Source organism: Bubalus kerabau, chromosome 6, assembly GCF_029407905.1.
Source record: "Bubalus kerabau isolate K-KA32 ecotype Philippines breed swamp buffalo chromosome 6, PCC_UOA_SB_1v2, whole genome shotgun sequence".
Lineage (NCBI taxonomy): Eukaryota > Metazoa > Chordata > Mammalia > Artiodactyla > Bovidae > Bubalus > Bubalus kerabau.
Window position 1 is genome coordinate 106,544,077 of NC_073629.1, and position 13,809 is coordinate 106,557,885.

Sequence of the window (13,809 nt, forward strand, 5' to 3'; positions counted from 1 at the left end):
TTAGAATTCTTTGTTCTAGTTCTATGAAAAGTGCCACTGGCACTTGATAGGGTTTGCACTGAAATCTGTAGACTGCCATGAGTATGGTCTTTTTAACAGTAGTAATTCTTCCAATCCAGGAACACAGCGCACCTCTCCATCTGTGTCACTTTCCATTTCTTTCATGAGTGTCTTACAGTTTTCCTTTTTTTTAGAACAAAACACTTTATTTCTTTAGGTCCATTTTAGATTCACAGCAAAATTGAGAGAAAGGTACAGAGATTTCCCACTTAGCCCCTATCACTGCCTCCCCCATTATCAGCATTCCCCCACTGGAGCATGACATTTGTTACACTGATGAGACTACTTGACAAACCACAATCACCCAGAGTCCATAGTTTACATATGGTTCCCTCTTGGTGTCGCACATTCTATGGGTTTGGACAAAGACACAGTGACATGTTTTATACATTATGTTATAGTATTATGGTATTATACATATAGTATAATTATGATACATTATATTATCACATAGAGCAGTTTCAGTTCAGTTCAGTTCAGTCGCTCAGTCGTGTCCGACTCTTTGCGACCCCATTAATCGCAGCACGCCAGGCCTCCCTGTCCATCACCAACTCCCAGAGTTCACTCAAACTCACGTCCATCAAGTAGGTGATGCCATCCAGCCATCTCATCCTCTGTTGTCCCCTTTTCCTCCTGTCCCCAATCTAATGCCCTAAAATTCCCACTTGCTCCACCTAATCTTCCCTCCCTTCCTTTTCAGACTGGCTTCTTCAATTGGTAATATGCATTTAAATTTCCTCCATGTGTTTTTATGGCTCAACAGCTCACATTATTTTTAACACTGAATAATATTCTATTGTCTGGATGTACCACAGTTTAATTATCCATTCACCTGTGTGCTTAGTTGCTCAGTCGTGTCCAACTCTTTGCAACCCCATGAACTGTAGCCCACCAGGCTCCTCTGTCCCTGGGATTCTCCAGGAAAGAATATTGGAGTGGGTTGCCATTGCCTACTCCAGGGGGGGTCTTAAAGTTTTCTGAATTACAGGTGTTTTCCTCCATACTTAAACTCATTCCAAGGTACTTTACTCTTTTTCATGTGACTATAAATGAGATTGTTTTCTCAATTTCTCTGACAGTTCACTGTTACTATATAGAAAGTGCAAGAGATTTCTGTATACTTATTTTGTATCCTAAACTCCTGATGAACTTTACTGAACTCATTGATGAGCTCTAGTAGTTTTCTGGTGATGTCTTTGGAACTTTCTATGTAAAACATCATGTCATCTCCAGACGGTGACAATTTTACTTCTTCCTTTTCAATTTGGATTCTTCTTTTTTTTTTGTCTGACTACTCTGCGATGTGGGAGACCTGGGTTCGATCCCTGGGTTGGGAAGATCCCCTGGAGAAGGGAAAGGCTACCTACTCCAGTATTCTGGCCTGGAGAATTCCATGGACTCTACAGTCCATGGGGCCGCAAAGAGTCGGACACAACTGAGTGACTTTCACTTCCACTCTGGCTAGAACTTCCAATACTATGTTGAATCAAAGTGGTAAAAGTGAACATCCTCATTCTGTTCCTGATCTTAGAAGAAATGTTTTCAGTTTTTCACCATTGAGTATGATGTTAGCTGTGGGCTTGTCAGATATGGCCTTTGTTATGTTGAGGCATGTACCCTCTATTCACACTTTTTGAGTCTTTTATTTTTTTTAATCACAAACAGATTTTTAATTTTGTCAATGCCTTTTTTGCATCTATTGAGATTAACATAATTTTTATTCTTCAATTTAATGTGCTGAGTTACACTGACCAATTTGCAGATGTGTGTGTGCTGAGTCGCTCAGTTACGCCTGACTCTCTGCGACCCCATGGACTGTAGCCCGCCAGGCTCCTCTGTCCATGGAATTCTCCAGGCAAAAATACTGGACTGGGTTGCCATGCCCTCCTCCAGGAGATCTTCTCAACCCAGGGATCGAACCAGGTCTCCCGCACTGCAGGTGGATTCTCTACCATCTGAGCCACCAGGGAAGCCCAAGAATACTGGAGTGGGTAGCCTATCCTTTCTCCAGGAGAACTTTCTGACCCAGGAATCAACCCTAGGGTCTCCTGCATTGCAGGTGGATTCTTTACCAGCTGAGCTACCAGGGAAGACCAGATATCAAACCATAATCACATCCCTGGGATAAATCCCACTTGATCATAGTACATGATCCTTTATTGTTGAATTCACTTTGCTAATATTTCATTGGGAAGTTTTACATCTATGTTCATCAGTAATATTAACCCATAATTTTCTTTTTTCATGGTGTCTTTTTTTGTCTGGTTTTAGTATCAGGGTGATGCTGGCCTTGTGTAATGAGTTTGAAGTATTTTTTCTTCTTAATTGTATTTATTTATTATTTTTGGCTGTGCCTGGGTTTTGTTGCTACACATGGGCTTTTACTAGTTGCAGTGCATGGGCTCCTCATTGTGATGGCTTCTCTTGTTGCAGAGCACAGGCTAAAGGCGCCTGGGCTTCAGCAGTTGATGTATGCAGGCTTAGCAGCCTCAAGGTATGTGAAATCTTCCCAGACCAAGGATCAAACCAGTGTCCTCTGCATTGCCAGGTGGATTCTTAACCACTGGACCACCAGGGAAGTCCTGAAGTATCCCTTCCTCTACAAGATTTTACAATAGTTTGAGGACAGTTATTAAGTCTTCTCTCATGTTGGGAACATTCACCTGTGAAGCCATCTTGACCTGGAGTTTTGTTTTTTAGGAATTTTAAAAACTACTGACAATTTCATTACTGGTAATTGGTCTGTTCCTATTTTCTATTTCTTCCTGGTTCAGTGTTGGGAGAGGTAAATTTCTAGAAATTTGTCCATTTCTTCCAGGTTATCCATTTATTGGCATATAGCTGTCTGTAGTAATTTCTTATGATCTTTTGTATTTCCCTGGTGCCAGCTGTGAGCTCTCTTCATTTCCGAAATGATTTGGGCCCTCATTTTTTCTTGATTGAGTCTAGCTAAAAGACATCAAATTGTTTATCTTTTCAAAGAACCAGCTTGTTGAAAGTTTCAATGATCTTTTCTATTTCTTTTTAATTTCTCTTTCATTTTTTCCTGCTCTGATTCCTTATGATTTCTTACCTTCTACACTTTGGGTTTTGTTTGTAAGTTCCTTTAGGTGTAAAGTTAGGTTGTTTATTTGATGTTTTTCTTGTGTCCTGAGGTAGGCTTGTATCGCTATAAAACTCCCTCTTAGAAGTGCTTTTGTAGCTGGCTTTAGTGATGTGGTAGGCCGGCACAAGGCACCAACCATAGCAGAATATGTTCAAGGAGAAAAACATTAAACAGCAAATTCAGAAAATTCATTCGAGAAATTATATTGAAAGGGGAGGAGAGAAACAAGGTGATAGCTGAAAGAAGCATTTCTTTTTAAAAAATGGAAGAAATAACAGCATAAGTGCTGCTACGATGGTTACAAGCAGAGGGGGAATTGATAATGCAGTAGAGAAAAGGAGAACTGCTGCAGCATTAGCCTCGAGGGGACAAGAGCGGATGGGATCTGATACAGAAGTCTAGGAGGCTGTCGGCCTTTGTGGGGGGAAAGCAGATATAGTTTATCCTCAGAACAGAAGAAAAGGTGTAAATACATAAATGCAGGTAGGTCAACAGATGCCATGGAAATTCTCTTCCAACATTTCCAATTTCCTCAGAGAAAGAGGAAGAAAGCTCATCCGTGGGGAAAGGGATGGGACAGAAAGCACTGTAGTATAGGTTAAAAGAAAAAGTTAAGAGTATGAAATAGTAACCTCAGAGAGTGGGAGAGTGAATAGACTACAGAAACATAGTGTGACTCAATTAAAGTAAATCAGTTGGTAGGTTTTCCCCCACCCAAACCACTAATGCAGGTAAAGATATAAAGGAGGTGGAGATGTAGGGATAGTGAGGATACAGGTTAGTCAAATAAGTATAATTAAGGAAGAGACCAGCAGAGGAGTTGAGGGTATATGCAAAGGAGTGATAATAGTGATTGACTATGGAAAAGCAGGGTAAGGAGGGAAGTGAGTACATGAGAAGAGTGAAGGAGAATGAAAAGCGGACAGGACCAATAGATTGGTTGGTCCTGGTGGAGTCTGTATATTAAAGTCTAAAGATAGGGGCTTCCCTTATAGCTTAATGGTAAAGAATTCGCCTGCCAATGCAAGAGACATGGGTTCCATCCCTGATCTGGGAGGACCTCACATGCCAAGAACAACTAAGCCACACTCTTGAGCCTGTGTTCTAGGGGCTGGGAGCCACAACTACTGGAACCTGCACGTCCTTCAGCCCCGGCTCTGCAACGAGAGAGGCCACTACAATGAGAAACCCGAGGACCACAACCAGAGTAACTCCCGCTCTCAGCAACTAGAGCAAAGCCCACATAGCAATGAAGACCCAGCACAGCCAAAAATAAACAAATAAATAAAATTATTAAAACAGAAAGACAGTTTCACTTGGAGAATAAGATATTTACAGCTGAAATTGTCATAAAAGTTTAAGAATCACTACAGCATAGAACCAGATCCTCGTGATTCCTGCATTTAACAAGAAAGTTTGGTGTAGAGGTAAAATGAGAATCTATATTAAGACCTGAATGGCAGGTAAGAGAATTATAGGCAGATGATGAAATATCTATTATTTTTCTCTCTATAATTTATCAAAAGACTAATTACAACTTTTCTAAGGAAAACGATGATTTAGGCCAAAAAAAAAAAACCACACCAAAAACACCCCGTTTGTCTGCTTAATTATTGTTCAAAGTGTACCCATAGGTTCTAAAGTCCTATACTTCTCTGCTTACAGAGTTAAATGTATAAAGTAACTTAAGCTAACTGCCATTATCTTTAGTCTACCTCTTGACACCACTATTAATAATGTCTACATTTCCCAGAGAAATTGTTAGTTTAAGAAGAAAAAGTGACTTTCACATTTAAACATTTCAAAACAAACCATCAGCCAAATTCATAAGCATTTATCTGCATATTTTTAATTATCTACTTTTCAAATACACCTAAAAGACACAATTTTATATTCAATGTGCTGAACAGTTAAATATACAGTTAAAATGGTACTTATCAGTAGCCTGACCAAAAAAAAGTCTTGGTTTTCATCCTGTCATGCAACAATTATCAAAATCTAATAAATTCATTGTATGAATGACAACAGCAGTTACTTGCTTTACCTACCTCCTTAATAGCATCTTCATTAGGAAGAATGGAACATAAGCATGTGATATAGGCTTGCTGAAAAGATGACACATTTGAAATTTCTTTAGATTCTGCACACAGTTTTGATAAAGCAGTAGCCTGGGGGATGCAGTTAGATTTCAACAAATGTTTTATTCGCATTTGCAGAAAGAAAGGTCCTTCTTGTGCAATCAATTTATTGACTAGAAAAAAGGAAAAATAAAACAGTTTGATAACATACCACATAACATATCAAGGTTGTGAAGATGAAAGTTTGATATCTTTTGTTGTTGTTTGTTTTTAGCAGATAAAAGGTCAGCTGACATTACTGGAAGTTTATTCTGATCTCTGTACTCATTTAACAGAGCAAAGAGCAAAATAACGTTGCTAAGTATTCCCGTATTAGCAGTTTTATTCTGAACATCAAACCATTAAAAAAAATTTTTTTTAACTCTATTTTTTAGCCATACCAAACGGCATGTAGGATCCTAGTTCCCTGACCAAGGATTGAACCCGTGTCCGCCTGCACTGGAAGCATAGAGCCCCAAACACTGGACCACCAGGGAAGTCCCACAAACACCAAACCTTTTAACAAAGCTACTACTAACATTTCACCAAAATTCATTCTTTCACTTTCTCCTCCCTCACATCCTGATAAGGATAGTAAGGAACAGTGAAATGAACTATAAACATAAGAACACGGAAAAATGAAGTATCCTGTGTAATATTAACAACTACCACTTAAACACTCATGAGGTACCAAGCTTTGAGTGTTTTTACACACCTCTCATTTATTCTTCACACCACCACCAAGGCAAGTATTGTTATCCCCGGTTTAAGGTTAGGAAAATCAATACTCAGAGAAATTAGGTAACTTGCCAAGGATTCCAAAGCCAGTGGTGGTCTTTCCTCTAAACCAGGCATTTCTCAAAGTGTGTTCCACCGAGCAAAAGACCTGAGAGATAGTCCTAGAAAAAAAAAGGATTCCTTGGTCAAATCTCTGAACAGTCCTGCAATGAAGAAAACTGTTCACTCTTATTTAAACCCAGTGTTACCCAAACTGATTTGACCAGAGAACCCTTTTACACATCATTAACATGACATAAAGTCCATGTTCCTGGTTCAGTACACACTTTGGAAAATGCTGCTCGGAGCAGTACTCACATTGATTTGTACAGTGTTCTGAGCAAGCCCTTGATTTATAAATAGTAAATATTCAACAAGTGTGTGGCACTGTTACCCAGTATCATTGAAAGAACAGAGGTGGGAACGTACATGTGAAGCTGAGTGGCAAGCGAGCACTCTAGGTGTTTTAGATGGTTCACCTAACACAGTGTTTCTCAAACTTGAAAGTGCCTTCTGAATCACCAGGGAAATCCTATTAAAATGCAGATTCTAATTCAGTAGGTCTGGAGTGGGATCTGAGATTATGTTTTTCTAATAAGCCTCACAGATGATACCCATGCTACTAGGTCTACAGGCCACACGTGGAACAGAAATCGTTAAAATTAATGATAAACCACCAGGGTTGGGGGAACCACTGGCCCAATCTTAACTACATATGAGAATCAACTATAGAGATTCTAAAATTTTCTCTTTTAAAAAAAATAGGTAACATTATACATGCAAATGACACAAAAGTCAAAAAGCACACAAAAAGATGTACAGTTAGAAGTTGTCTCCCTTCTACTTTGACTCCAGTCTCTTAGTCTCTTTCCTCAAGAAACAATAATCATTTTTGTTTATCCTTCCAGTACAGTTCAGAGAAGGCAACAGCACCCCACTCCAGTACTCTTGCCTGGAAAGTCCCATGGATGGAGGAGCCTGGTAGGCTGCAGTCCATGGGGTCACTAAGAGTTGGACATGACTGAGGGACTTCACTTTCACTTTTCACTTTCATGCATTAGAGAAGGAAATGGCAACCCACTCCAGTACTCTTGCCTGGAGAATCCCAGGGACGGGGGAGCCTGTGGGCTGCCGTCTTTGGGGTCCACACAGAGTCGGACACTACTGAAACGACTTAGCAGCAGCAGCCAGTACAGTTTGTTTATCCCTCTGAGTACAGAAGACCTATTTCTTTTCCTATTTAATATATCCTACAGGTCATTCTATCACTGTACACTGAGAGCTCAATACTTTTAACAAGTGTGTTATTCCACTGTACAGATCAAATGTAACTAATTTAACCAATCCCCTCCAGATAAACTTGCAAGTTGTTTCCAATCTTTGGCAACTGTCAATAATGCTACAATTTACATCCCTGTACAGAGACCATTTCACAATGCATGGCTGTATCTATAGAAAAAATTCCTAGAAGTGAAACTGTTGCCAGGTGGATGTCCAGAGATTATACCAATTTATACTCCCAGTAGGCATAGGTGGAAGGGGCTCGTTTCCTGTGGCACTTCAGAAAGGTCAGTATTCAGAGCTTCAACTCTGGAGATTCTGATTTAGCAGATGGAGCCTAGACCTGGGATATGTGTCTGTGTGTTCTGGCTTTAAATTCCACAGAGACTCTAATACACAGTCAAGGTCAAAAGGCATGGACAGAAAATAGATCACTTGCATTTGGACTTCTTCATTTTAGTCCCACAAGCACTAAATTCCACAAAATGAACTCACAATCATATCTCAAAGAGCTCCTCATTCCTTACTTCTATTTTCAGTAATGGTATTCTCTCAGTTTTTTAAAAAAATGAAATTCTGGCATTACCCTTCCTTGCCAACTCCTTTCCTAAGAAAATCAACTTAGTTACCGTGTCCTAGCAATTCTTTTAAAAATTCTCTTCAACCTAATTACTTCATGTTATTTCCTGCCACATCTGTCCCCTCCATCCTAAACTGCCTAACATCAGATTATGCTCCATTTATCTACTCTATCAAGTATATGCATTTTCACAAATCTCACACCTGAAAACAGGTATGTTAGCTATACAACCCAACCCCTTCTAAATTCCTGTAACATTTTACTTCTTTTACCACACTTATTTTTCTCTTTATATATAGTAATAAATGATAAGAGTATATAAAGGTTAAGATCTTAGATTTTGGAATCAATTAACTGATGCCAAATCATGACTCGCACACATACTAAGTTGTGAGGCCCTTGGACAAATTAGACCTTCCTGAGTCTCAAGTTTCTTTAACTATGAAAAGACTGCCTCACAGAGATGAAAGAATCATAAATGAAATACCAGAATGCAAGTAAGACACGGAGCACAGGGCCCAGGCAGAGTGAATGCTCAATACTACTTGCTATTCTTTGACTCTGATATCTACATTATACTATCAGCAATTTGAGGACAAATACCGTGTCTTGTTAACTTTTGGATAAAACCATGTTTTTAGAAACCAAATGGTTATCACTTTTAATCAATCAAAAACTTTTAAATATTTCCTCACCTGGGCTCAAATTCTGTCTCCACAATTTTAACTATATGGCCTTGCCCATGTGTAATCTCTCGCCTGTTGAATGGATTAAATGAGACGGAAAACACAGTGCCCATCACATAACAGGCACGCTATAAATCACACTATTACTTCTATGAGGTAAAACCACTTTACTCAATGTATTACAGTCACAGTTAAACCACTATATCAATTTTTAACACAGAGATCAAAGCTGCATTTTAAAAACACTCTGTCATGTTAAAATCAATCCTTACTTATTTTATAAATCCTTAACTGTATTTTTAAAAAGGAATCCATCCATACACGTCAATATTTAAAACGACACAATAAAGTGTACACTAAGAAGTCTCACTCCCAATTGTGTTCCCTTCTGTGTTCATTTTTCAAACATTTTAATAAAAAAAAAATGTTTAACCATATAGCCTCTCCTCCAGCTAGATTCAACAATTGAACCATTGTGCCATATTTCTTTGTCTAGTTTTTCTTTTTCTGAGCCACTTAAAAGTAAGTTGTAAACATCATGACGGTTTACCTCCTGTATACTTCAACATGTAATAAACTGTAACATTTAAGGTCCAGTGAAAAATTATCTTTGTCTTTTTTAACAGTGTTGTTAAAGAAGAGTGTTGTTTGTTTGCTTATTTTACTGAAGGCGCAGGTGACACATGACAGGTCATACAATGGCTTTAGAGGTATGTGGTAGAAGGGAAACAAAAAACAGACTGCGGTGGGAAGAAAAACAACCAGGAAGAAGTAAGAGCTGGCTGGTTCCTTCTCTACTAGATTAAGGGGAGGAAGTTACTGCCTCTGAACAATTAGGATGGCTCTCTTCCCTCAACCCTTAGTAGGGAGAGAAATAAAAGAGCAAAAGCCTATTGATTTGGCCCTCCTGAGTCTCAAGAAAAATAAGGAAAAGCCACTGTTTTGATGTCATGAATTAAGAGGGGAGGAGGATGCTGGGGAAGGCACAAGTCAGTTGGAAAAACTGACAGATACCAGATGGCAGCTCTGGGTTTCCTCTAGCACAGTGAAAGGGGGTCTCCAAGGTTGATGGGCCTGAGGACTTTGAAGCTATGGGTTGCTGCCATCACCACTGAAAGTACGGGTGGTTTGTGGGCACTGGGGCTCAGGCCAGGAACCACCAGGGGGACCTTGGCTGGGCTTGGTCTTGCCATCTCTACATTTTGTGGTAGGCTGCTAGGGTGGCCTGGGGTAAAAGCCTTTGGTACCTGGGTGGGAGGACTTGTTCATTTCCCTGCTGATCAGGCTGGCCAAAGTGTCAACAACTGGTACATATTACATGCTTCAGTAAGAAATGTCTTTTTGGGGGGGTGGGGGGGAGGTGTGAAAGTGAAAGCCACTCAGTCGTGTCAGACTCTTTGTGACCCCATGGACTATACAGTCCATGGAATTCTCCAGGACAGAATACTGGAGTGGGTAGCCTTTCCCTTCTTCAGGGATCTTCCCAACCCAGGGATCAAACCCAAGTCTCACACATTGCAGGCAGATTCTTTACCAGCCGAGCCACAAGGGAAACCCATTTTTTTGAGGGGCGGGAAGGGGAGCAGTGGTAAATTTGAGACTTCATGGCAAGAAAAATAAAAATCTTATGCACCTTTTTTTTAATTCAAAAAACTAAACCAAAAGGCATATTTACTCGGTTACTTGGAAGTTAAAAAATTTATTTTTAATGTTTCTGATTAGTACACTACTGAAAAACAGCAATTAATGAAATGATGGTCACTGCTCTCAAGTATCAAATGTGTTAATATCTGGGCTGCAAGGGCAATGAAGCTACACAGGAGGCTTTCTAAATCTGTTGATCTGAAATTAGCAGGGGCCAGTTGCAAAAGCAAGCAGGTCACAGGCTGCTCACCACTTACATTGTGGTTCTCAGAAAAATTCCTTACATATGTAGGTATCCTATACCCATTCAGAATTCTACAGATGTTAGGTACTTAATCTTTATTGAATATACAGGATACCATGGGATATTAGGTAAACAGTGCTTCTCCCCATTTCTTTTTTTTTTTCTATGTAAAAAAAAAAACCTGAGTACTATTAATTCCAGAGATAGGAGGGTGAAATATTTGATTAGTTACATCAGGAAAAAAAACGAGGGACATTTAATGCAATTCCATCTCTCTTCCCTCTGGGGCTTGAGCCTGTCTACAAAGGTCATGCACTCTTCACTCCTGGATCCTTATCTGGGAATCTGCTAATTCTAGGATCCTTTTGCAACTATTTGGCTTGTCCTCTAACATTTTTTTTTTTTTTAAACTTCCCAGGTGGCGCTAGTGGTAAACATCCCTCCTGCCAATGCAATTTTTAATAATGATAAAAGGCAATCATTGAGCGTCTACCTGCCTATATTTACAAAAGGATGCCATTTATCAAGAACCTCAACATAAAACATATATACAAATCTATTTTCTATTTAACAGGTCTTTTTTTTTTTCTTATCAGTATAACTGATAAGCAGTAGAATTATCAGAGGTAAGGAACCAAGAGAAAATTTAAGCACTCTTATTATCAATCATCTCACTATAAAGAAAAACCCACATAACATGTATACAGTAGGTTATCAAACTTGGGGAATGAATAAGTTAACTGAAATATTTTAAGATGTGTCTCCATGCTAAGTAGCTTCAGTTGTGCCCATTTCTTTGCGACCTTATGGACTGTAGCCCACCAGGCTCCTGTGACCATGGGATTCTCTAGCCAAGAATACTGGAGTTGGTTGCCATGGGGGATCTTCCTGACCCAGGGTCAAACCCTTGTCTCTTATGTCTCCTGCGTTGGCAGGTTCTATCATTAGTGCCACCTGGGATGCCCATATTTTAAGACATCAACAAAAGGCCTGAGACTTGAACTAAAGATTTATCAAAAGTATAAATAAAAACTGTTTTGAAACTCATTCTTATTCCAGAAACACACTTAACAAAGATGTGATCCTTGTTAATTTTCTACTAACTTAAAGCAAACAAAATCATAAATGTTGGACATGTAAAATGAGATATTTTGTGCGTCTAAATGGAAACATCAACCCAAATCCATAAATCTGTTGGTCTTCAACTGACAATTTTTAAATAAAAATTTTCTTCTTTGTGTATCTCTATAAAATGCTAAATTCCAATGTTTCATAAATCTAAAATAAAGAGTAATTTTCTGTCAATAGTCCTCAGCTCTAGTAACCAGTAAACAAAATATAAGCAAAGCTCTACTATATACCAAGGACTAGAAGCAGATTATTAATTTCTATCACAGGAGCTCTGTATAAACACTGTTATTCAAAGCAATATTTAAAAACAAGTACAAAGGGATACTTTTAAAACTCTATGTTAAAATTCAAGAATCTTAAAACAAAACATTAAGTGCTAATGGCTAGTTTTTATTATTCAAAGGAGACCAGAATGACTGGTTATTTCACACAGGTGACATTCACAAAATTTTAACCCATAAAAATTTTTAATTCTCTTAGAACTAAATCCTCCTTCAGTAGTCAGTATAGTTTTAAGCTTACCTTCTTCTGTTTCTACTGGCTGTTGAGACAAAATTTTAAGAAGAACAGGATTTTTCCACACCCCTTCCTTGGTAACATGAACCAGTATTTGTAGGTTATTATTCCCAAATTCCAATAACGCATCATGTGACTCCTAAAAAAAAAAAAAGCATATTCAGAAAACTGGCAATATAAAGTCTTTTTGCCTTTTCAATATATCTGAAAGTCTATGAAAAGCCCTGTATCTTGGATTTCCTAAAAATAAATAAGCAGGGGGAAAAAAAATAGCTATCCTCAAAGTTTTATGAAATTCTGTTGCTGCTTTTAAACAATGAAACTAGGGCATTTTCACTAAGTTAAAGAGTACCTTTAAAATGTTTTCCCAAGTTCCTCTATGTAAAATTATCACCACCATTCAATTTACATCCTTGAATTACTAAATTATTTTAAGGTCACTGGCACAGCTTTCTTTTAAAAGATTCTGCAGTATTCACATAGGCAACCTATTCCTTCTAACATAAGCATGACAATGATATCTATTGTTATGTATCTTTTTAATTGTTTAAATTCTTCTATCAAAAGACTTTTTAAACGATAGATGGCTCCAGGGACTTTCAATGCAGGGGCCACAGGTTCAGTCCCTAGTTGGGAAACTAAGATTCCACAGGCTGAGCAGCATGACCAAATAAACAAATAAAGAAAAAAAAATTTTTTAAATAACCTCAAATAGAGTCTTCAAAAACTATGGTGGATTTTAAAAATAATTTCTTGTTTAAGGTAAAACTATCTGAAGTCCACATCTTGAAATCTACAATATACAAATACAAGTGCAAGATGTTCACTCTAGCATTATTTACAATAAACAGCAAAGAGATCTGGCCAAATAATTTATGGTGTAGCCACATAACAGAATCCCAGGCAGTCATCAAGGAAGATGCAATCCTAGACACATGTCCATGATAAAATCATTAAGTTAAAAAGGTTGCAAAACACAGGATCTCGTTTTTATTTAAAAGCCCATTTCAGAATGTATTTTTATATCCATAAAGAAAAAGTCTGGAAGGGTTACACAAGCTGTAAATAGTGATTGAGAACACTCTCTGTGGCCTGCCTGGTAAAACTATTCTCTTACCAAAGGTATCCTCAAAACATATCCTGATGCCCTATCCATTTTTACCTAAAATAAGAAAACTTCCATTTTTCATGCTTTATATTTCTACAGGGATTGTGTCATATTTTATCTGTACCTCTACTGTATTTATTTTATTGAACACATATTCAGAAATGTGAATATATATATCCTAAATTGTCTGATAAATATTTTAACAAAGTTGTACAAGCAGGGAGGAAGGCAAATATTTTATTTAGGCATACAATCTGAAAAAAGAATGAAGAAATCTAAGGAGAGATACTAAGAAAGTATCACTCTGCAAAGGAATACTAATAAAAAATAATAGTAACAGCCCTAATAAAAGAAAAAGTTCATTTGCCCTTCTAGAATTAAAATGTCTTATGCCAGGGCAAACTACTGGCAGACCCCAAAACAAAGAATGACAAAATCAATACGCTCTGTATGAAAGACGATTTTAACAACTATATGAATATGTGAAGAGTTAGGACATTATAGGGATTCGAACATAACAAAGAATTCTTCTTAAACAGAAAATCTAAACAGTAACAAT

The 13,809-nt window shown here is 38.0% G+C and overlaps 1 protein-coding gene and 1 pseudogene across 1 annotated transcript in view; one reads left to right on the forward strand and one right to left on the reverse strand.

Annotated features, from left to right (window-relative positions):
- LOC129655629 (60S ribosomal protein L19-like) overlaps positions 1 to 13,809 on the forward strand; it is a 72,838-nt pseudogene that overhangs the window by 48,431 nt on the left and 10,598 nt on the right.
- RLF (RLF zinc finger) overlaps positions 1 to 13,809 on the reverse strand; it is an 80,628-nt gene that overhangs the window by 33,052 nt on the left and 33,767 nt on the right. Inside the window, exons 4-5 of the mRNA XM_055586283.1 lie at positions 12,149 to 12,281; positions 5,215 to 5,417 (exon numbers count right to left, since the gene is read on the reverse strand). Of these exons, the coding sequence (XP_055442258.1) occupies positions 5,215 to 5,417; positions 12,149 to 12,281 (336 nt within the window). The remainder of the gene's footprint in view (positions 1 to 5,214; positions 5,418 to 12,148; positions 12,282 to 13,809) is intronic.